At 48.7% G+C, this 24,677-nt stretch overlaps 1 protein-coding gene across 1 annotated transcript; it reads left to right on the top strand.

Annotated features, from left to right (window-relative positions):
• Positions 1–810: 810 nt before the first annotated feature.
• LOC116969867 lies at positions 811–22,474 on the top strand. Its single transcript, XM_033016631.1, has 5 exons — positions 811–850; positions 3,761–4,108; positions 4,187–4,447; positions 12,966–13,073; positions 22,101–22,474. Exons 1-5 carry the CDS (start codon positions 811–813, stop codon positions 22,472–22,474), a joined length of 1,131 nt encoding a protein of 376 aa, XP_032872522.1.
• Positions 22,475–24,677: the final 2,203 nt, after the last annotated feature.

Genomic DNA, 24,677 nt, shown 5'->3' with positions numbered 1-24,677 from the left:
ACGGAGAGTCGGTTTTTCAAGGAGGTCTCTCTCTAACTTCTACAAGTGCACAGTAGAGAGCATGCTGACCGGTTGCATCGTGGCTTGGTTCGGGAACTTGAGCGCCCTGGAGAGGAAGAGACTTAAAAAGTAGTAAACACTGCCCAGTCCATCATCGGCTCTGACCTTCCCACCATCGAGGGGATTTATCGCAGTCGCTGCCTCAAAAAGGCTGGCAGCATCATCAAAGACCCACACCATCCTGGCCACACACTCATCTCCCTGCTACCATCAGGTAGAAGGTACAGGAGCCTGAAATCTGCAACATCCAGGTTCAGGAACAGCAACTTCCCCACAGCCATCAGACCATTAAACACAACTACAAACAAACTCTGAACTATAACAGTCTATTGTACTTTATCTGTTTATTTATGTGTGTATATATAAATATTCTATGGTATATGGACACACTGATCTGTTCTGTATTGATGCCTACAATATTCTGTTGTGCTGCAGCAAGCAAGAATGTCATTGTCCTATCTGGGACTTGACTTGTACAAACCACTACTCATTCTGAATCTCATTGATCTGTTTTTCACAGTTGAGGCAAGTCCACAGAGGGCTCTGCTGGGCAGTGACGTTACACTCAGCTGCACCATCTCCAGACTCTCAGATACAGTCAGTCTTCACTGGAGACCCATGGACTCATCCCAGCAGAACAGGGGCAACACTGATCAGATCCGCCTGGATAACACGGTATATCTGATGGTTCGACACGTTACAATGGAGGATGGGAAGCTGTATGTGTGTGAAGTGCGGGAAAATGGAAACATGCTTCACACAAGTAACGGAGATTTTACTGTAAACAACAGTAAGTGCAAACACCTCCCATTGGATATAGAAACATAGAAAACAGGTGCAGGGGGAGGCCATTCGGCCCTTCGAGCCAGACCCGCCATTCATTTTGATCATGGCTGATCGTCCCCAATCAATAACCCTTGCCTGCCTTCTCCCCACATCCCTTGGCTCCACAAGAACTGATCCTGAATCTATTGAACATTGGAAAATGATTACCAATGCATCCACTATTTCTAGAGCCACCTCTCTGAGGACCCTGGGATGCAGGCCATCAGTCCCAGGGGATTTATCATCCTTCAGTCCCATTAGCCTACCCAATACCATTTGTCGCCTAATGAAAATTTCTTTCAGTTCCTCTACCCCCTTAGATCCTCTGTCCTCCAGTACATATGGGAGATTGTTTGTGTCTTCCTTAGTGAAGACAGATCCGAAGTACCTATTCAACTCTTCTGCCATTTCCTTGTTGCCCATAATAATTTCACCGTGTCTGCCTTCAAGGGACCCACATTTGACTTTGCTACTCTTTCCCCCCGTAACATATCTAAAGAAGATTTTACTGTCCTTCTTTATATTCCTGGCCAGCTTCCTTTCGTACTTCAGCATTTCAGCCCGTATTGCCCGTTTTGTTTCCTTCTGTTGTCCTATGAAAGTTTCCCAATCCTCTGGCTTCCGGCTATTCTTTGCTGTGTTATACATCTTTTCTTTTAGTTTTATTCTATCCCTAACTTCTCTTGTCAGCCACGGTTGCCTCCTACTCCCCTTAGAATCTTTCTTCCTGTTTGGAATGGGATGATCCTGCGTCTTCCGGATTATGCCCAGAAATTCCTGCCATTGCTGTTCCACCGTCATTCCTGCTAGGATCCCTTTCCAGTCTACCTTGGCCTGCTCTCCTCTCATGCCTTCATAGTCCCCTTTGTTCAACTGCATCACTGCCACTTCCGATTTAACCTTCCCCTTCTCAAATTGAGTAGACACTTGTATCACGGTGCTTGTAATATTATATGTGCGCTCCGTGAAGAACTGTGGCAGTGGATGGGAAGCTGTATGTGTGTGATGTGCGGGAAAACGGAAACATTCTTCACACAAGTAACACAGGTTTTACTGTAGACAAGTGTAAGTGTTCACACATCCCATTGGATATCAAGTAGATACTTGTATCATGGTGTTTCTTGTAATATTATGTGTGCGCTCTGTGAAGAACTGAGGCAGTGACCAAATGCTCTCCAGTATAAAATGCTGCAATGATCAGGGAGAAGTTTCCAGAAAGTCTGTGTGGAGCAGCTGCCTGCTTGTCTCTGTGTGACAGACACGCACACAGCACAGGAGGGAGATGTATTTCTGTAACCATTGTTCAGTAAAGTATTTTGTCAGTTTATCTTGTCATCAATGCTCCAGTATCTGAGACTGAGACTGAGACACAGGACTCATCTTGCCATCAATGCTCCAGTATCTGAGACTGAGATACTGATACTTGTATTTTAACTTGTATTTTAACTTGTTAAGTATGGAAGCCATTTGAGGAAATGTGTGGTGTTATGTCTGTCTTGAAGCTGTCGTGGCACTGTAATTTCCTGTAAAGGATTATTAAAGATATAATCTAATCTAATCTAATCTGATACAGGACTCATCTTGCCATCAATGCTCCAGTATCTGAGACTGAGATACTGATACAGGGCTCATCTTGTCATCAATGCTCCAGTATCTGAGACTGAGATACCGATACAGGGCTCATCTTGTCATCAATGCTCCAGTATCTGAGACTGAGATACTGATACAGGGCTCATCTTGTCATCAATGCTCCAGTATCTGAGACTGAGATACAGATATAGGACTCATCTTGCCATCAATGCTCCAGTATCTGAGACTGAGATACAGGACTCATCTTGTCATCAATGCGCCAGTATCTGAGACTGAGATACAGGACTCATCTTGCCATCAATGCTCCAGTATCTGAGACTGAGATACTGATACAGGGCTCATCTGGCCATCAATGCTCCAGTATCTGAGACTGAGATACTGATACAGGACTCATCTTGTCAACAATGCTCCAGTATCTGAGACTGAGATACTGATACAGGACTCACATCAAAGTGTCAGATAGAAAGTGTAGTCACCAGCACTTGCTGCTCACACTCACACTGGGGGTCCCGACCCACACATCAACACTGAACAACAATCCATCCCCTCTCCCCACACTGACCCTTCTCTTCGAGGCTGGTGTTGCTTGAAGTGATTCCAGCTGCTGCAGACTCGGGCTTGGGATCAGCATTCAGCTAGGAGCAGGACCGGGGAACAGGGAAGGACAGGGAATCAAAGGGTGTGAATGGGAGAGGGATGGTGGGAATAATGGGAATGAGCCGATCCACTTGAAGTGCCAACCTGTCCGGGTCAGTCCCCGTGCAGGCATCCTCTGGGCTGCTTCTGTCCACAGCCTGAACCTGAACCTGAACCCGAACCCGAACCCGAACCCGAACTCGAACCTGAACCCGAACCCGAACCCGAACCTGAATCCGAACCTGAACCTGAACCTGAACCCGAACCCGAACCCGAACCCGAACCCGAACCTGAACCTGAACAACTTCCTGCAGACTGACAGACATTCACCTCCCACACCGCTCTCGGGAGTCTCCGGGAGGTTTCATTCCATCCCGGGACATTCCCGGACAGTCCGGGTGTGGGGGCGAACCTCATGTTGAAATGTAGAGTGGAATATCCAAAATTCACTGCAACTTGCTGCCGTACAGCACATTGTATTTTATAAAGATCTGATGAGTTTAGTGCGGCATTCATGAAAGATGTTACATTTGAAACTTGATCAGTTGAACAAAACACCACAAATGTTTATAAGTATACTGTTGAGAATCTGTGTATGGCACAGTAACTGTAATACTGAAAGGAGTTATCCTCTGTCTCTCTGATACAGATTTATATAGGAAGAGATACACACTTTACCGCTCCAGCACCGATCACAGTGAACTTCACCTGGTTTGTTCTGTGAGTAATGGTCGTAGCTATTCCCGTGCTGAGTGGGCCTGGACACCTCATCCCCTTCAACAGTGGAAATTAATAGCATCTGCAGAACGTTCTCAGCCCATCATCATCAATGTCAATGGGACCAACTTCGTGAATCGACTGGTGACCTCAGGGAAACTCTTCGATGGCAAGGATTTCAATGTGAGGATTGTCCCCGTTGTGTTTCAAGATGCCGGAGTTTACGCCTGTTTTCTGGAATCAAATCTATTTCCCACCATTGATCTAATCACAGTGAAAGGTAGGAGTCGGAATGTTGCCACTGAGTTTACTGATTAACTTATTGTTTAAAATGTAAACAACCTGCTTGTTTCCACAGTCACAGCTGAACCGTCTGATGCAGTGACTGAGGGAGACAACGTTACCCTGACCTGCTCTGTGTCTCACATCATTGGGTCAATGAGACTGGTTTGGAGCAATGGCGATGGCAAACGTGTTGGAGAAAAGGCACTGACTGGGGAAGAGAAATCACCGAGTCTGGTTATTCAGAAAGCTGAGAGAGGCAGAGGGAACTGGAGATGTGTTTTGTTTGATCAAGACCTGCCCCGGCTTTTTGTCCCAAACTATCAGGACCCCAGTAGTAAGTGATAAGGGTTTGTTCTTCATACTTAGAGTCATGATTGAGTTTTGATGTCGCTTATTGGTCCTGACATTTGAGTGGAATATTTTCTTCCAGTTTGAGTGGTCTAACTCTGTTATGATCAATGAATTCTCAAATTTCAAATAACACTTCCCGAACACCACTTCTCCCCCCACCTTCATTGTGCACGCATTTATCCCACCACCCAGTGATCCTATTCTCTTCCCTTCCTCTTTCAACTCATTTCCCACCCCTTCCAATTGCAGAGTTTTGCTTTGGTTCTTGCTCCACTTCCACCCATATCCCTCCCTCTGTTACTGATCTGACTGTAGGTCAGTCAGTATTAGTTGACCTGATCTATGTCATGTTTTACTGCATGCTGCTGTGTACTCAAACAGTCATCTGGTTGAACCAGGATTTATATAAAGGACTTCAAGATTATGTAAAAGGAAACACTATAGAAACAAAACAGAAATGGGAATTGGAAATGAATATTATTATTACTGACGAAATGTGGGAAAAGACATGTCTTTTGTTCATACGTTAACAAACAGGTATAAATATGGGCCAGGAAACCAGGAGACCAAGGTATGTATCTCCACTGCACATTGGTGGTTCAAACTTCAAGTGAAAACTTTGCCTTGTGTACCATCCTAACATGGTCATAATTTAGGGAACACTGTGTTTCCATGGACTCTGATTTTATACACAAGGTCTTATCCCACAATTAAATGTATCTGACGTACATCTGAAGTCATGTTCCTGGTCATTCTGGTGGATCTCATTATTAATGGGGCACAATTTAAACACTGGATTGTTGCTTGTTTAAAATCAAACCAAATTAATGTCTTAATCAGAAAATAAAATACTTATTTTCCAGAAACCAATGTGACCCCAGTACCTGACATGAGCCCTGTTACTGAATATACGTCTGTGACTAGGAACACAAAGCAACAAGGTAAATAGATGACTCTGTCAATAAATCTCTAGTTGTACAGGTATTGTATTTGATGAAGCAACCTATTTCACATTTCACATATTACTACTGATGAAATGTGGGAAAAGACATGTCTTTTGGGTCATACGTTAACAAACAAGTTTCTTATAGAAACTTACAAAATTCTTAAGGGGTTGGACAGGCTAGATACAGGAAGATTGTTCCCGATATTGGGGAAGTCCAGAACAAGGGGTCACAGTTTAAGGATAAGGGGGAAATCTTTTAGGACCGAGATGAGGAAAACTTTTTTCACACAGAGAGTGGTGAATCTCTGGAATTCTCTCCCGCAGAAGGTAGTTGAGGCCACACAGTTTATTGGCTATATTTAAGAGGGAGTTAGATGTGGCCCTTGTAGCTAAAGGGATAGAAACATAGAAACATAGAAAGTAGGTGCGAGAGTAGACCACCAGGTCCGTCGAGCCCGCACCGCCATTCGCTCATGGCTGAACACTAAACAGACCCACTTACCCACAAACAGTAGACACAAGACACAGAACACAAGACACTACCCTCCCCTTTATACCGCTATCACCCCTCTCCACCCCAAGAACCTCGTGATCTCCTGGGGGAGGCAAAAAAACGGATAAAAACCCAGGTCCAATTCGGGAAAAAAATCCGGGAAATTCCTCTCCTACCCCAATCCAGGCGATCGACACTTGTCCAGGAGATCACTCAGGTCTTACTATACTAACCATACCTAGGTCCATATCCCTGCCCTCTCCCCGTAGCCCCTTATCCCCTTGGCAGCTAAAAAACCATCTATTATAGTCTTAAATATATTTAACGTTTCTGCTTCCACTGCTCCCTGGGGCAGTGAATTCCATAAATTAACCACCCTCTGGGTGAAGAAGTTCTTCCTCATCTCAGTTTTAAAAGAGCCCCCCCTTATTCTGCAACTATGTCCCCTAGTTCTAGTTTCCCCGATCATTGGGAACATCCTCGGTGCATCCACCCGATCAAGGCCCCTCACGATCTTATATGTTTCAATGAGATCGCCTCTCATTCTTCTAAACTCCAAAGAGTAGAGTTCCAGCCTACTTAACCTTTCCTCATATGTCAATCCCCTCATTGCAGGAATTAATCTTGTAAACCTTCGCTGCACTGCCTCCAGGGCTAGTACATCCTTTCTTAAGTATGGACCCCAGAACTGTACACAGTATTCCAAACGTGGTCTCACTAATACTGTGTACAGATGCAGCAAGACCTCCGTGTTTTTATACTCAATCCCCCTAGCAATAAAGGCCAAAACTCCATTGGCCTTCCTGATTGCTTGCTGCACCTGCATACTAACTTTTAGTGATTCATGTACTAATACCCCTAGATCCCTTTGCGTTGCATTACAACGCAGCTCCTCCTCATTTAGAAAATAACTTGCCCTATCATTTTTTTTCCCCAAAGTGAATGACTTCACATTTATTAATATTAAATTTCATCTGCCAAGTTGTTGCCCACTCACCTAGCTTATCTATATCCTTTTGCAGACTCTTCCTATCCTCCTCATCCCCTACTTTTCCTCCCATTTTTGTATCGTCCGCAAATTTTGATATATTACACTTGGTTCCCTCCTCCAAATCATTTATATAAATTGTGAACAACTGGGGTCCCAGCACCGACCCTTGCGGAATCCCGCTAGTTACCGGTTGCCATCCCGAGTATGAACCATTTATCCCCACTCTCTGCTTCCTATTTGTTAGCCAATCCTCTACCCATGCTAATATATTACCCCCAATCCCATAATTTTTTATTTTTAGCAATACTCTCTTATGTGGCACCTTGTCAAAAGCCTTTTGGAAGTCCAAGTATACCACATCCACCGGTTCCCCTTTATCCACCCGGGTTGTTACTTCCTCAAAGAATTCGAGCAGATTCGTTAAACAGGACTTCCCCTTCACAAAACCATGCTGGTTCTGTCCGATGAAGTCATGTTTATCCAAGTGCCCCGTTAGTGTTTCTTTATTAATTGTCTCTAACATTTTACCCACCACCGATGTTAGACTAACCGGTCTATAGTTACCCGCCTTCTGTTTACTTCCTTTTTTAAATATAGGTGTTACATTGGCCATTTTCCAATCCACTGGGACCGTTCCTGCCTCCAGGGAGTTTTGGAAAATTATCACCAATGCATCCACAATCCCCACCGCTATCTCCCTCAAGACCCTTGGAAGTAATCCATCAGGCCCAGGGGATTTATCCTCCTTCAGTCTCATTAATTTCCCTAATACCTCCTCCTTGGTGATCTTAATAGTATTTAGCTCCTCCATTCCTACCGCCCCCTGTTTATCCAGCGTTGGAATATTTTTTGTGTCTTCTATGGTGAAGACTGATACAAAATACTCGTTTAATGCCTTTGCCATTTCCATGTTCCCCACCAACAACTCTCCAGTCTCACCCTCCAATGGATCAACGTTCACCTTAGCCACCCTTTTTCTTTTTATATAGCTATAAAAACTCTTACTATTAGTTTTTATGTTGTTCGCTAAATTCCTTTCATAGTCTATTTTCCCCGTCTTAATTAATCTCTTAGTTATTTTTTGCTGACCTTTAAATGCTTCCCAATCCTCTACCCTCCCACTATCTCTGGCTACCTTATATGCCCTTGCCTTCAGCCGAATACTATCCTTTATAGTTTTACTGAGCCATGGCTGACTGTTCTTACCCTTACCCCTTTTTTTCTTCATAGGAATAAATTTTTCTTGAAGGTTATACAGTAGACCCTTAAACGTACACCACTGCTCATGTACCGTCTTATTCTTGAGTCTGCTATCCCAGTCAACTTTGATCAGCTCAGTCCTCATACCTTCATAATCCCCCTTATTTAGACTAAGCACCCTAGCCTGAGTTTCAACCTGCTCCCCTTCTATTTGAATATGGAATTCGACCATATTGTGGTCACTTGTTCCCAACGAGTCCCTAACTATGACATTTTTAATTAATCCTGCTTCATTACACAGGACCAGATCCAAGATTGCCTCCCCCCTTGTCGGTTCTGTGACATACTGTTCTAGGAACCCGTCTCTAATACATTCTATAAACTCTTCCTCTAGTCTACCCTGCCCAGTTTGGTTTGCCCAATTAATATGAAAATTGAAGTCCCCCATGATTACAGCAGTTCCCTTTTTACATGCGTCAACTATTTGCAGATTTATGTTCTGACTAACAGCGTCACAGCTATTTGGAGGTCTATAAATTACACCCACTAGTGTTTTTTCCCCTTGTTATTCTCTATCTGTACCCAAGCTGTTTCACTATCCTGATCCTTCAACGCAATATCCTTCCTCTCTATTGCCGTTATTCCCTCCCTTATTAAAAGGGCCACCCCTCCTCCCTTTCTTTCCTGTCTATCTTTCCTAATTGTCGAGTACCCCTCTATATTTAACTCCCAGTCCTGATCCCCTTGCAGCCATGTCTCCGTAATGGCCACGATATCATAACTATATATACTTAATTGCACCGTTAATTCATTTATCTTATTTCGAATACTCCGTGCATTTAGATAAAGCACTTTCAGATGATTTTTACTACCCTTCCTTTCCGTTTTTGCCCCTTTTACATCTAGAGCTTTATCTTCACACATTCTGTCTCCTGTCACATTTTGACTTTCCGCTTCCCCACTGATACCCTGCTCTATTTCCTCTACCCCTGCCGTTATTACCCCCCTTGATACCTCCCCCCCCCGCTACTTAGTTTAAAGACCTCTCTACTGCCCTAGTTATATGATTTGCCAGGACCCCAGTCCCAGCACCGTTCAGGTGAAGTCCGTCCTTACAGAACAGATCCCCCCTGTCCCAGTACTGGTGCCAGTGGCCCAAGAAACCAAACCCATTTTTCCCACACCAGTCTTTGAGCCACGCATTCAGCTTTTTAATTTTATGTACCCTCGCCGATTTGGCCCGTGGCTCAGGTAGCAATCCGGAGATCAGTACCCTCGAGGTTCTGCTTTTTAATTTATTCCCTAACTGCTCAAACTCCTTCAGCAGATCCTCCTTCCTCGTCCTTCCTATGTCATTGGTCCCCACATGGACCACGACCACTGGATCCTCCCCCTCCCTCTGCAAATTTCTCTCCAGCATCGCAGAGATATCCTTAACCCTAGCACCGGGTAGGCAACACAGCCTTCGGGACATGTTCTGCTGGCCGCAGAGAACCTTATCTACCCCCCGAATAATACTATCCCCTATCACTACGGCATTTCTTCTAACTCCCCCCTCTTGAATGGCCCCCTGATCCACGGTGCTGCAGCCAGGTTGCTCATCCCTCCCACAGCCCCTGATCCCGTCCTTACATTGAGTAAGAGCCTCGGTCATGCTCGTCAGGGACAAGGGCTGTGGCTCCTGCCGCATCTCCTCCTGGTTCCCCCTACCTGCCTCGCTTATGGCCACACCTTCCTTTCCTTGCTCACTGCCTACTGAATTAGTTAAACTGGTCGGTGTGACCATCCCCTGGCACAAAACATCCAGGTAATACTCCCCCTCCCTGATGTACCGCAGCGTATGAAGTTGGGTCTCCAGCTCATCAATGCGGAGCTCGAGTTCCTCTAGCCTCAAACACTTACTGCAGCTGTAGGGATCTTCTACATCAATGGTGTCGACAAATTCCCACATCTCACAGTATTGGCACATCTCCTGGCCGCCCATCTTATATAAGTAATTAACTGGTCCTATTTAAGAATCCCCTACCCGGATTACTGTATTGATACACCCCTTATTTATATAATCCTACCTCCTATAAATGGGAAAGTACTCACCCCAGCCGTAAATTACCTACTGGTTTGGCTGTCTAGTGGTAAATCCGTCCGCTCTTCCTGTCTGGTCCACTGCTCCCTTGCAGTGCGTGGCAAACCTCTTTGCCTCTATTAGCCTCTCGAGCCGCGGATCAGGGGGTATGGAGAGAAGGCAGGTACAGGATACTGAGTTGGATGATCAGCCATGATCATGTTGAATGGCGGTGCAGGCTCGAAGGGCCGAATGGCCTCTACTCCTGCACCTGTTGTCTATGTTTCTATGTTTCTATGTCTAAACAGCCCCGCCTTGAGGGAGTTTGAATGGAAAACTAGAATGAGAATATTTCAGACTCCTCTTATGTTAGCAAGATATAGCAACATCTCAGATTTATGCTGGAGACAATGCGGGAAGAGTGGTGATCATACACATATTTTGGGGGATTGTCACAAATTGTATCAATATTGGAGAGACATTCAGACGGAGATCAAGCTAATCTTGGGGGTGGATCTACCTATGGAGCCGGCATGCTTCATACTAGGAGAGACTCCAGAAAATATAGATACCAAAACATAGAAACATAGAAACATAGACAATAGGTGCAGGAGTAGAGGCCATTCGGCCCTTCGACCCTGCACCGCCATTCAATATGATCACGGCTGATCATCCAACTCAGTAACCCATCCCTGCCTTCTCTCCATACCCCCTGATCCCTTTAGCCACAAGGGCCACATCAAACTCCCTCTTAAATATAGCCAATGAACTGTGTGGCCTCAACCACCTTCTGTGGCAGAGAATTCCACAGATTCACCACTCTCTGTGTGTGAAAAAATGATTATCTCATCTCGGTCCTAAAAGATTTCCCTCTTATCCTTAAACTGTGACCCCTTGTTCTGGACTTCCCCAACATCGGGAACAATCTTCCTGCATCTAGCCTGTCCAACCCCTTAAGAATTCTGTACGTTTCTATAAGATCCCCCCTCCATCTTCTAAATTCTAGCGTGTCACACATGCTTGCTTGGGGGGTTGCTGTTGATGGCAAAGAAGATGATTACAATGTCATGGAGAAATGTAAAGTCACCAAATGTTCAACAGTGGAGGGAAAGATTGAAAAGTGTATATATGATGGAAAGTATAACAGCTACACTCCAGTTAAGGACGGATGCTTTCCACATTATGTGGACATCGGTATTACTACAGATGCCAAGACTGATTAAAGACACAATTTCTCCATAGCCCCAGTGGAGGGGAGGAATTCGATTGGTACTGTATACGTGTATTTGGAACCATATGTACATACATGTGTGTGACTGTGTATAAGTACATACATAGTGGCCATCAATGACAAAATAAGTTATGCTAGTGGCATACACGTGTCTGGTTTAACATAACGGGTGATTATATATTAAATTGGATTAAATATGATGAGCTTGCGTGGGTGCCTGTGAATGTGATGCTTCTGTGACAGAACTCTAGGATAATCTGATGTGATGCTGACAGCTGCTGTGTGATTTGTATATCTTGTTTGTATGTGTACTTTGTCTTGTTAATAAATGTTGATTGTTGGCTCGAGGGGCTGAATGGCCAACTCTTGCACCTATTGTCTATTGTCTATTGTCAAATATCCTTTCTTTGAATCTGACAAAACATGAACTCACTTCTTTCCCATTTCACAGATACTGCTCAAACGGCTGAATATTTCTAACATTTACAGTTCTTGTGCTCCTGGTTAGAGATGATTGAAACTGGAGGGCAATATCCACTCTGTTGTCAGCAGTGCTCATTCAACCATTGTTTCAGGCTTAGACTATGATAGATATTTGTCCACTGTACAATGGGAAGTATCACAGCTGAATCAGCTACTTTATCAGCCAACCATCAGCTCCCATCTCCTGCCTGAGAAATGTCAGCAGATTGTAACCAAGAAATAGAAACTTGTGTGAATGTTTACAGTCTCTAACTGATGGCTACTGAGGCAAGTTGTGGCTCTCTGATCTTTGTACTCGGCTTGTACTCGCTAGAATTTAGAAGAGTGAGGGGTGATCTGATAGAAACTTACAAAATTCTTAAGGGGTTGGACAGGCTAGATACAGGAAGATTGTTCCCGATGTTGGGGAAGTCCAGAACAACGGGTCACAGTTTAAGGATAAGGGGGAAATCTTTTAGGACCGAGATGAGGAAAACATTTTTCACACAGAGAGTGGTGAATCTCTGGAATCTCTGCCACAGAAGGTAGTTGAGGCCACAGTTCATTGGCTATATTTAAGAGGGAGTTAGATGTGGCCCTTGTGGCTAAATGGATCAGGGGGTATGGAGAGAAGGCAGGTACGGGATACTGAGTTGGATGATCAGCCATGATCATATTGAATGGCGAATGGTGCAGGCTCGAAGGGCCGAATGGCCTCTACTCCTGCACCTATTTTCTATGTTTCTATGTTTTTAAGTAAGATCAATTAATCTGGGGAAAAAATACACAATGTGCTGGAGAAACTCAACGGGTCAGGCGGAATCCCTGGAGAACATGGATAGGTGAGGGTTTTGGGTTGGGACCCTATTTCAGACTAAAGGGCTGTGACCTGAAATGTCACCTGCCTAACCTGCTGAGTTTCTCCAACACCTTGTGTCTTTTATTGGTAAACTATCATCTGTAGTACCTTGTGTCTCAGTTAATCTGGATCACAAGTTAAACTCAAGACTTCTGATCTAAATTAGTCAGTCTGGTTAATGCCTGGTCTTTGTGGGAGCTTTTGAATGATGCACATTTATTCTACAAATGTGAACTCTGTGTTTATTATTTTGACAGGGAATTACACTTTCATTATCAGATCTGTTGTAATTATCGGAGGCCTGGCTCTTCTCCTCGTCATTGTACTGGCAGTGGTGTGGTGTCAAAGAAGGCACAAGCCTACAGGTAAAGTACATGAAGACATCCTTAATGCAGCACAGATTCCCCCAAATTATCAATGACAATGTTATCTTTGTTACAATGAGAAAATAACAATATATTTTGGATAAGAAAAGTATCTGTTTGTGCTTATGTTGTTGACAAATTGATTTCAGACTTGTTGTCAATTGAAGCATTATTTATGCAATGTGCATTGTCCTGTCTACCTGCGTTGCCATGAGGAGTCTGCTGTATGATGCTGTTCAGGTGGTGATCTGCAATGATCTGACCATGTGGTGGTTGTGTCACCATCCCCTTTTACCACTTTCTGAAGTTACTTGGCATTTTAGTATTGGTTGTGTGTGTGTGTGTGTCAGTGTGTGAGTGACTGAGTGTGTGTGAGTGACTGAGTGTGTGTGAGTGTGTGAGTGTGTGAGTGTGTGAGTGTGTGACTGTGTGAGTGAGTGAGTCTGTGCGAGTGAGTCTGTGTGCGTGTGATTGAGTCTGTGTGTGTGTGAGTGAGTGAGTCTGTGTGTGTGTGAGTAAGTGAGTCTGTGTGTGTGTGAGTCTGTGTGTGCGTGTGTGTGTGTCTGAGAGTGTGTGCGTGAGTGTGTGCGTGAGTGAGAGTGTGTGCATGAGTGTGTGCGTGTGTGCGAGTGCGTGCGTGAATGAGAGTGTGTGTGGCTGAGAGTGTGTGTGTGGCTGAGAGTGTGTGTGTCTGAGGGAGTGTGTGTGTGTGTGTGTAGGGGGGTTGCACACAAGGTCACCGGGTCAAAGGGCATGACGCACGGAGTCGCTCAATCCATCTGGAGGATATCGCAGCTTCCAGTATATGTTGTTAATACACGAAACGCATAACTTTCCTACCTGTTAACAACTGCCAAAATGGCGAATTTCTGTGCTGTAAATAATTGTGGAAGTCGGGGTAACCGTGAGAGATCTATCCTTCTTCACAATTCCAAAAGTGAAGCGAAATGAAAGTAAAGAGAAGCGAGAGCTGAAGGAACAACAACAGCTAAAGTGCTTGGCGAACATTGGCCATGCAGATATCGAGATTGCAAATATTGGGAATTATCGTCTTTGCTCACTGCATTTCATCAACAGTGAGGCATTATTTGTGTTTGTTCTTGGTCCCTTTGGTATCTAAAAAATTTCCGAAGTGATAAATCTGGCTGTAAATTTTTTAAATCGTCCATGTTTCTGAAGTGGGTTTGTACATGCAAAAAGTAAATGCTTCTGAAGCTAAATGTATCATTAAAAAAATCTCCACACTTACGAGTGATGTGTAGAAAAGTTTTCGATCATTATGCTATGGAGATGTATATTTTGGCAAATAATAAAATGGCCTGACAGCTTAAACACCCACTGTCTTTCAATGGGCTATTGTCAATTTGCTGAGGTTGATTATGTCCAATTAACAACTAACAATGATGCCATTTCAGCTCAGCATTTAACACGATAATCCCCCAGCATCTGGTGAGCAAACTGGCACCCCTAGGTTTCAATTGCATACTATGCAACTGGATCCTGGATTTCCTTTCTGAAAGACCCCAGTCTGTGCGGGTGGGAAAGAACACCTCCTCGGTCATCACATTGAGCACCGGCTCCCCTCAGTGCTGTGTCCTGAGTCCGCTGCTCTTTACATTGATGACACATGACTGTGTCGCCAGGTCCACTAATAACCATATCATCAAATACGCGGATGACACAACAGTAGTGGGCCTCATCCGCAATAACGACGACCAGGCATATAGAGAGGAGGTGGAACAGCTGGTGAGCTGGTGCAGCAGGAACAACCTTCTCCTAAATGTGAACAAAACCAAGGAGATTGTCGTCGATTTCAGAAGGAAAATTCAGCCCAGTCACACTCCACTTTGCATTAACAACTCAGCAGTGGAGCAGGTGAAAAGGATCAAGTTCCTGGGGGTGCATATAACGGACACCTTAAACTGGTCCACAAACATTACATCTCTGGCAAAACGGGCACAGCAGCGGTTGTACTTCCTCCGCAGGTTGAGAAGTTTACACCTCCACCCTCCCATCCTCGCCACTTTCTACAGAAGCACAATTGAGTCGGTCATGACCAGCTGCATCTCTACGTGGTGCGGCAGCTGTACAGCTGCGGACTGGAAGTGCCTTCATAGAGTGGTGAGGACAGCGGCAAACATCATTGGGACTTCTCTTCCTTCCACCATGGACATGGGATACAAGCGCTGTCTGATTAGAGCTAAGGGCTTTACCAGAGCCCCCACACACCCACAATTTGGACTGTTTATACTGCTTAACTCTGGGAGGAGGTACCGCAGCATGAAGAGCGGGACAACCAGGTTCTGCAACAGCTTCATCCCCCAGGCCATAAGATTACTGAACAATCAACAAAACCGAGGCTAGAACTTTTAAATATCGACACTTTTTAAAAACTGTTTATATATATTTATTTTACAGAACCATGCTCATGAGACATTTTTATGGACGCACCTAGCACTTTTACTTTTACTATTTACCTGATTTGGAGAGTCAAATGCAACGAAATTTCGTTCAAGGTGCACCGTGTCTAGGTGTATATCTGAATGACAATAAAGTTTTCATTCATTCATTTCTTGGCTTGCATCTGAGTAAAATGTAATTCAAAACCCACGGCCTACCATCGGACTGGAGCGGAGTTTCCTGCCGGGACCGGCTAGGACAACAGCTTCGGTGGCGGCACAGCGCTGGGACACCATCATGGAGCGGGCGATGCCTTATCGGGTCGCCGTGCAGTAAGCTCTGGAGTGCTGTGGCCGCTGACTCCAACATCCGAGGAGCTGCGGTCTGCGGAGCTTCCAGCCGCGGGCGGGCGGCGCTGGATTTAAAACACCGCGGTGCCTGGGATCTGTTGCCGAGATCGCCAGAGACGGAGCTCCAGCCAGCGCGGCCTGCCGACGTCGGGTACCGCGGTCTGCGGAGCTTCCAGCCGCAGGTGGGCGGCGCTGGATTTAAAACACCGCGGTGCCTGGGATCTGTTGCCGAGATCACCAGAGTCGGAGCTCCAGCCAGCGCGGCCTGTCGACTTCAGGTGCCTCGGTCTCCGGGGAGGGAGCGGCCGCTCCAGACATTTCCAAGCCGCTGAGGAGTGTTCACCAGACGCCGGAGTTCCAGCTTCCCGGCAAGAGTCCTGAAAACATCGGACTGGCTGTGGAGGCTACAAATCAGCCCCGACCTCGGGTGATTCACAGAGGACGAGGACTTAACTTTTTGATGCCTTTCCCCAAAGTGGAAAACGTTGATTATGTTGTGAGGGGACGTTCATGTTGAATTCTATAATGTGTTGTCATTTTTTCTTATTTTTAATTTTTTCTATGGATGTACGGAAACGACATTATTTATTTTAAGTAAAGCACTTTGATTTAAACGCAAGTTGATTTAAACATGCTATATAAATACAATTTACTTACTTACTTACGTATGGTTTGTGATTTATTTACCCACACCCACCCAAAATCACCCTCACCCGCCCCTAAGCCACCCTCACCCGCCCCTAAACCACCCTCACCCGCCCGAAATCACCCTCACCCGCCCGAAACCACCCACACCCACCGAAACAACTCTCACCCGCCCAAAACCAGCCACACCCGCCCGAAACCACCCTCACCCGCCTGAAACCACCCTCACCCTCCCGAAACCACCCACACCAACCGAAACAACCCTCATCGGCCCCAAACCACCCACACCCATCCGAAACCACCCACACACGCCCGTACAGGGTCTTGGTGAGTCCACACCTGGAGTATTGTGTACAGTTTTGGTCTCCTAATCTGAGGAAGGACATTCTTGTCATAGAGGGAGTACAGAGAAGGTTCATCAGACTGATTCTTGGGATGTCAGGACTTTCATATGAAGAAAGACTGGATAGACTCGGCTTGTACTCGCTATAATTTAGAAGATTGAGGGGGGATCCGATAGAAACTTACAAAATTCTTAGGGGGTTGGACAGGCTAGATGCAGGAAGATTGTTCCCGATGTTGGGGAAGTCCAGAACAAGGGGCCACACACACAGTTTAAGGATAAGGGGGAAGTCGAGATGAGAAAAACTTTATTTTTTCACCCACAGAGAGTGGTGAATCTGTGGAATTCTCTGCCACAGAAGGTAGTTGAGGCCACACAGTGCATTGGCTATATTTAAGAGGGAGTTAGATGTGGCCCTTGTGGCTAAAGGGATCAGGGGGTATGGAGAGAAGGCAGGTACAGGATACTGAGTTGGATGATCAGCCATGATCATATTGAATGGCGAATGGTGCAGGCTCGAAGGGCCGAATGACCTCTACTCCTGCACCTGTTGTCTATGTTTCTATGTTTATCCAACAGTTACAGCCGCCACCGCCATCTCCACCATCAGGGTCCGGGTTCCATCTTGTTCCCGCCCAAAGCTCCAACCGCCAACCGCCAACCGTCAACCGCGCGCCGACCTCACCTGCCCTCGCCAAGATGGCCGCCGACCTCACTGTGTAGTCAATATAGTACAGTCTAGTGTAGACAACACAGTGTGGTTACAGTACACGTGTGGTCAATATAGTACAGTCTAGTGTAGACAACACACAATGTAGTTACAGAACACTGTGTGGTCAATATAGTACAGTCTAGTGTAGACAACACACAGTGTAGTTACAGTACACGTGTGGTCAATATAGTACAGTCTAGTGCAGACAACACACAGTGTAGTTACAGTACACGTGTGGTCAATATAGTACAGTCTAGTGTAGACAACACACAATGTAGTTACAGAACATTGTGTGGTCAATATAGTACAGTCTAGTGTAGACAACACAGTGTAGTTACAGTACACGTGTGGTCAATATAGTACAGTCTAGTGTAGACAACACACAGTGTAGTTACAGAACATTGTGTGGTCAATATAGTACAGTCTAGTGTAGACAACACAGTGTCGTTACAGTACACGTGTGGTCAATATAGTACAGTCTAGTGTAGACAACACAGTGTAGTTACAGAACACCTGTGGTCAATATAGTACAGTCTAGTGTAGACAACACACAGTGTAGTTACAGAACACGTGTGGTCAATATAGTACAGTCTAGTGTAGACAACACAGTGTAGTTAGTCGCTGGTGTGCATTCGCACCAAGGTGGCGGCTCTCCGCCTCAGGACCTTGCAGAGATACCTGTACTCAGGGCATCCTCCCAGGTGGCACGTGCTGGCAACGCACTTTTTCCAACGGAGCCGCTGCCTTCAAGGAGGTACGCGGATCCCGATGGTGGGGGTCAACCGTGCGGTCCTGATGGGGATGCCTGGCTTCTACAGGGACTTGTTGAGAGTCTGGAACCTGGTTGCCATTGACCAGGCCTCACCTCCACCGGCGGAGGGTGACGGCCCGGGCTTGAGAGCAGCCGGTCCCTGCCCCGCCCCATCGGGTGACCGGGGGGCTCAAACGTGTGGAGTACTGGTGGTTGAGCAAGCCCCCGCTCAGCCGGAAGTACTCATCGGACCAAGGCGCCGTAATCCATCCCGGGAGCCGGTCCCACACAATTTGAGCCGCCTTTCCTCGACACCCTTCGTCTCCCTCCGAGACGCAGGGAGGCGTGTCCTGTACAGGCTCCTCCTCCACACCCTGCACTTCCTCGCCCTGGTCCACCGTCCGGACACCAAGTGGCGGTCGGTGTTCCCTTCCGGTCGCGAGGGGGGGCCCCGGTGGGGGTCCCTCTACGCAGGGATTCTCCCCCTCTACATTGGGGACCTGGGGTGGAGGGTATTGCACCGAGGTGTTCCCTGCAACCTGTTTCTCTCGCGGTTCACAGACTCGCCAGCCGCCTGCCACTTTTGCGGGCTGGAAGAGTCTGTGTACCACGTGTACATGGAGTGCGTGAGGCTGCAGCCACTGTTTCAATACCTAAAGGGGCTGCTCCTTGCCTTCTGGCTGCATTTTTCTCCCACCATCCTCATCTTTGGACACCCTGTGCGTAGGGGAGAGGGTAGGGCTGAAGATGTGCTGGTTGGGTTGCTCCTGGGCCTGGCCAAGCTGGCCATCCGCGAGTCACGGCGCCAGACGGTGGAGGGCTCTACCCGAGCCGGCTGCCTGCCCCTTTTCCGGGGATACGTCCGTGCCCGGGTGCGGATGGAAAGGGAATACGCCCTGTCTAATGGCACCCTGAGGGAGTTCCGGGACCGCTGGGCACCGAGGGGGGTTGAATGTATCCTTGACAAGGATTGCAATATAATTGTTTAGCTCGTCTTGTATTATGGTGGTGTTTTGTTTTATTGTATTGTCAATACTATTTTAATATGTGAATAAATATTTTTGATTAAAAAAAAAAAAAAAAATAAATAAATAAATAAAAAATAAAAAAGTGGCGGCTCTCCGCCTCAGGACCTTGCAGAGATACCTGTACTCAGGGCATCCTCCCAGGTGGCACGTGCTGGCAACGCACTTTTTCCAACGGAGCCGTTGCCTTCAAGGAGGTACGCGGATCCCGATGGTGGGGGTCAACCGTGCGGTCCTGGTGGGGATGCCTGGCTTCTACAGGGACTTGTTGAGAGTCTGGAACCTGGTTGCCATTGACCAGGCCCCACCTCCACCGGCGGAGGGTGACGGCCCGGGCTTGAGAGCAGCCGGTCCCTGTCCCGCCCCATCGGGTGACCGGGGGGCTCAAACGTGTGGAGTACTGGTGGTTGAGCAAGCCCCCGCTCAGCCGGAAGTACTCATCGGACCAAGGCGCCGTAATCCATCCCGGGAGCCGGTCCCACACAATTTGAGCCGCCTTTCCTCGACACCCTTCGTCTCCCTCCGAGACGCAGGGAGGCGTGTCCTGTACAGGCTCCTCCTCCACACCCTGCACTTCCTCGCCCTGGTCCACCGTCCGGACACCAAGTGGCGGTCGGTGTTCCCTTTAGGTCGCGAGGGGGGCCCCCGGTGGGGGTCCCTCTACGCAGGGATTCTCCCCCCTCTACATTGGGGACCTGGGGTGGAGGGTATTGCACCGAGGTGTTCCCTGCAACCTGTTTCTCTCGCGGTTCACAGACTCGCCAGCCGCCTGCCACTTTTGCGGGCTGGAAGAGTCTGTGTACCACGTGTACATGGAGTGCGTGAGGCTGCAGCCACTGTTTCAATACCTAAAGGGGCTGCTCCTTGCCTTCTGGCTGCATTTTTCACCCACCATCCTCATCTTTGGACACCCTGTGCGTAGGGGAGAGGATAGGGCTGAAGATGTGCTGGTTGGGTTGCTCCTGGGCCTGGCCAAGCTGGCCATCCGCGAGTCACGGCGCCAGACGGTGGAGGGCTCTACCCGAGCCGGCTGCCTGCCCCTTTTCCGGGGATACGTCCGTGCCCGGGTGCGGATGGAAAGGGAATACGCCCTGTCTACGGGCACCCTGAGGGAGTTCCGGGACCGCTGGGCACCGAGGGGGGTTGAATGTATCCTTGACAAGGATTGCAATATAATTGTTTAGCTCGTCTTGTATTATGGTGGTGTTTTGTTTTATTGTATTGTCAATACTATTTTAATATGTGAATAAATATTTTTGATTAAAAAAAAAAAAAAAAAAAAAAAAAAAGTGGCGGCTCTCCGCCTCAGGACCTTGCAGAGATACCTGTACTCAGGGCATCCTCCCAGGTGGCACGTGCTGGCAACGCACTTTTTCCAACGGAGCCGTTGCCTTCAAGGAGGTACGCGGATCCCGATGGTGGGGGTCAACCGTGCGGTCCTGATGGGGATGCCTGGCTTCTACAGGGACTTGTTGAGAGTCTGGAACCTGGTTGCCATTGACCAGGCCCCACCTCCACCGGCGGAGGGTGACGGCCCGGGCTTGAGAGCAGCCGGTCCCTGTCCCGCCCCATCGGGTGACCGGGGGGCTCAAACGTGTGGAGTATTGGTGGTTGAGCAAGCCCCCGCTCAGCCGGAAGTACTCATCGGACCAAGGCGCCGTAATCCATCCCGGGAGCCGGTCCCACACAATTTGAGCCGCCTTTCCTCGACACCCTTCGTCTCCCTCCGAGACGCAGGGAGGCGTGTCCTGTACAGGCTCCTCCTCCACACCCTGCACTTCCTCGCCCTGGTCCACCATCCGGACACCAAGTGGCGGTCGGTGTTCCCTTCCGGTCGCGAGGGGGGCCCCCGGTGGGGGTCCCTCTATGCAGGGATTCTCCCCCTATACATTGGGGACCTGGGGTGGAGGGTATTGCACCGAGGTGTTCCCTGCAACCTGTTTCTCTCGCGGTTCACAGACTCGCCAGCCGCCTGCCACTTTTGCGGGCTGGAAGAGTCTGTGTACCACGTGTACATGGAGTGCGTGAGGCTGCAGCCACTGTTTCAATACCTAAAGGGGCTGCTCCTTACCTTCTGGCTGCATTTTTCACCCACCATCCTCATCTCTGGACACCCTGTGCGTAGGGGAGAGGGTAGGGCTGAAGATGTGCTGGTTGGGTTGCTCCTGGGCCTGGCCAAGCTGGCCATCCGCGAGTCACGGCGCCAGACGGTGGAGGGCTCTACCCGAGCCGGCTGCCTGCCCCTTTTCCGGGGATACGTCCGTGCCCGGGTGCGGATGGAAAGGGAATACGCCCTGTCTACGGGCACCCTGAGGGAGTTCCGGGACCGCTGGGCACCGAGGGGGGTTGAATGTATCCTTGACAAGGATTGCAATATACTTGTTTAGCTCGTCTTGTATTATGGTGGTGTTTTGTTTTATTGTATTGTCAATACTATTTTAATATGTGAATAAATATTTTTGATTTAAAAAAACAAAAAAATACAAAAGGTGGCGGCTCTCCGCCTCAGGACCTTGCAGAGATACCTGTACTCAGGGCATCCTCCAAGCTGGTTATGCGAGGAGGTGTGGTGATTAGGAGCTCCCGTCCGGACAAAAGAACTAGTGTGTTTTACATCTTTATGGAATTCGGAGGAGATACAGCGGTACCTTAAACATCTTGTTGTATCGCTGCAACGCTGCAGAGACTTGTTTTAAAGTTTTTCTGCTTGTTTTGGGACTGCGAGCAGTCTTATCAACTGACTGCGTAGCTCCCACTACGGTGGCTGGCAACCTGCCAGGAAACTGTTTTGTGTCCAAAAGAGGGGAGAAAATTATTTCTGGACTTGTACAACTGCGTCCAGAACAACCCCCTTACTGACTCGTTGACCGGTCTGGTTTTCGTGGGGTGTGGGAGGTTTTCTGCACCTCCACCATCTCGACCTTCTTTTGCGGCCTTGGACTGTGGAGCTGACGACGAAGCCTCCTTTCTCTCGGCAAGACCGAGAGAGATAAGAGGCTTCCAACAACAAGACTGCAGGCAAGTCCCCTTTTGTTGCTGTAGGAGCGGCGAAGAACAGCTGGGATTGCCTGCGAAGGTCAGCAGCTCGCCAGGGAACGCAGGAGAGCCGAGAGTTTCCAGCGAAGAGGTGGTGACGCAGCAGTTTTCCGGGGGAGCTGCCATTATCAGCGTTTGAGGCGACACCAATTTGCCTCTCTCTCTCGAACTTCCATTCGTTTGTTTTTTTTGTCTTTGGACTTGGCCTCGTGCCATTTGGACTGTGTGTCGTTTTCAGTGGTATGTTTTAAAATTGTAGCACCTGATACTATGCTGGGTCAGTGTTCAGGGGGAGCGGGGCCCTCCAGGAGCTATGCAAAGGCGGCTGCTTCAGCTGCTTCGGCTACTGCTCTGGGGGCCCGGTTCCCCATGAAGAACCTGCCGTTTGAGCATGGGATAAGGTGCTACTTGCCCACCCAGATCAACCTGGAGGACTGCTCGGCTGCCGTTGCCGTGGCGGCCAAGCCCGCAGGTGTCCTGTATGTGGGCAAAATGTTTGGGAAGGCCGTGCTCTTCCTTGAGTCTGTTGAGGGGGTGAATGCGGCCGTGAGTAAAGGGGTCACAGTGGGGGGAATGTTTTTGCAGGTTGAGCCCTTGGTGACCACTGCGCAGCGGGTGGTCCTGTCCAATGTCCCACCCTGCATCACAAATGAGGCCCTCCTTCCCCACCTTCACACCCTGGGGAAGGTACTCACGGACATCACCCCGATATCCCAAGGGTTCCGCAGGAAGGAGCTGCGGCACGTTCTTTCCCTCCGGCGCCAGCTGTCAATAATGCTGGACCAGGAGGAGGTAGTTGATGGGCGCTTCTGTGTCCAGCAGGATGGGCGTGACTTTACCATCTTCTGGACATCGGAGCGCCCAAGGTGCCATGCCTGTAAGGAAGTGGGGCATATTCGGAGGAATTGCCCCAAATCCCGGGCGGGGGCCTCCGCCTCCAGTGCCACTAACCCCCCTCTCCCCCCTGCTCCCACCCCCCATGTAGTTGAGGCAGCGAACCCTGGGGTTGCGCAGAGCGTGGGTGGGGGTGGGGAGGTTCAAAAGAAGGGGGGCAAGGTGGCAAAGAAGGTGAAGCACCTGGGGAACAAAAACCCCAAGGACAAGAGCAATCTACCCATCCCGTCACCTCCCATTAGGGAGTCCGCAAGCCCCATAATCCAACCGGGGGCAGTGGGGATCGGGCGGGAGGAGGGGGAGCCACAGGAAAAGGCTGTTAAGGCGACACCAGAGCCTGTGAGCTCCTCCCCGGTGAAGAAAAGGAGGAGGCATCTCTCTGGGGAGGAGCAGAAGGGGGACGAACGGGAATCCTCCAGGGAGGAGGGGAGTACTGTGGTGGAGGAAGACTCCCACCCTCTGGTTCAGGCCCCGGTCCCATGTTCTGGAGGGGATTCTGGGGAGGGTGGTGATGGGGACCACTCCGGTGCTATGGAGCAGGGGGAGATTCCTGTTGGGGAGGGACTCCCGCATCAGGCACCTGAGGAAGCCCAGAAGCAACCCACCCAGGACGAGGCGCAGAGCACACCTCTGGAGTTAGAGACTGTAGATGGAGAGGGGGTTGGGGAACCCAGCCCTTCTCTGCCTCAGGACCTGGCTCCAGAGGGACTCCCTGAGTCTGATGCACCAGAGTCCTCTCTGGGCCCAACTGGGGGAGGGATAGTCACCCCCACTGCCGATGGTCTTGAATCCCCGGGTACATCTGGGGAAGGCCCCTCTACCACTGATCCCAGTGTTGGGGCTGAGGTGGAGGAGAGACCAGCGGGTGGGGCAGAGGCAACCGCTGCACAGGGTGAGGCGGGTGTTTTAAGCACAGAAGGTGTGTCCGGAGTTGGGGATGGTGACTCCATCTGCAGTGAGCAGGTGGAAGGGGACTCCTCGGGCAATGAGTCAATGGATGTTCTCGCTCCCCCTGACGCCACTCCACTCATTTCAGTGGAGGAGATCCGCGAGTTCATCACGGCCACCGAAGGAGCCCAACATCGGCCCAGACTGGCCTCCCTTCGGTGGCCGAACATAAAAGGGCTCACTAGCTCGCTAAAACTCATCCTCAAAAAGAGGGTGAGGGGCAAGGGGTCAAAGGGGGTGAAGGGGAACGACCGGCGTCAGCTCAGGTCCTTTTTGGACGACCTGGAGAAGGACGCCAAGGCCGAGAGCAGCGTCGTTCCTGCTGAGGGTAGAGGGAGCCGTAGAGCGTCCCTTGTAGCCAGGATCCGGAAGGTAAAACCTACCGCCAATCCACGTAGGGTCCGGAGGGGGAGGAGCAGCTCTGCTGTCAGCGACCGGGGGACTGGTGAGGGGATCTAGTGTACTCCTGACATGGCGATCACCATAGCCAGTTACAACAT

The sequence above is a fragment of the Amblyraja radiata genome, unplaced genomic scaffold, assembly GCF_010909765.2.
Source record: "Amblyraja radiata isolate CabotCenter1 unplaced genomic scaffold, sAmbRad1.1.pri scaffold_354_ctg1, whole genome shotgun sequence".
NCBI lineage: Eukaryota > Metazoa > Chordata > Chondrichthyes > Rajiformes > Rajidae > Amblyraja > Amblyraja radiata.
This window is presented reverse-complemented; position numbering and strand designations above follow the sequence as displayed.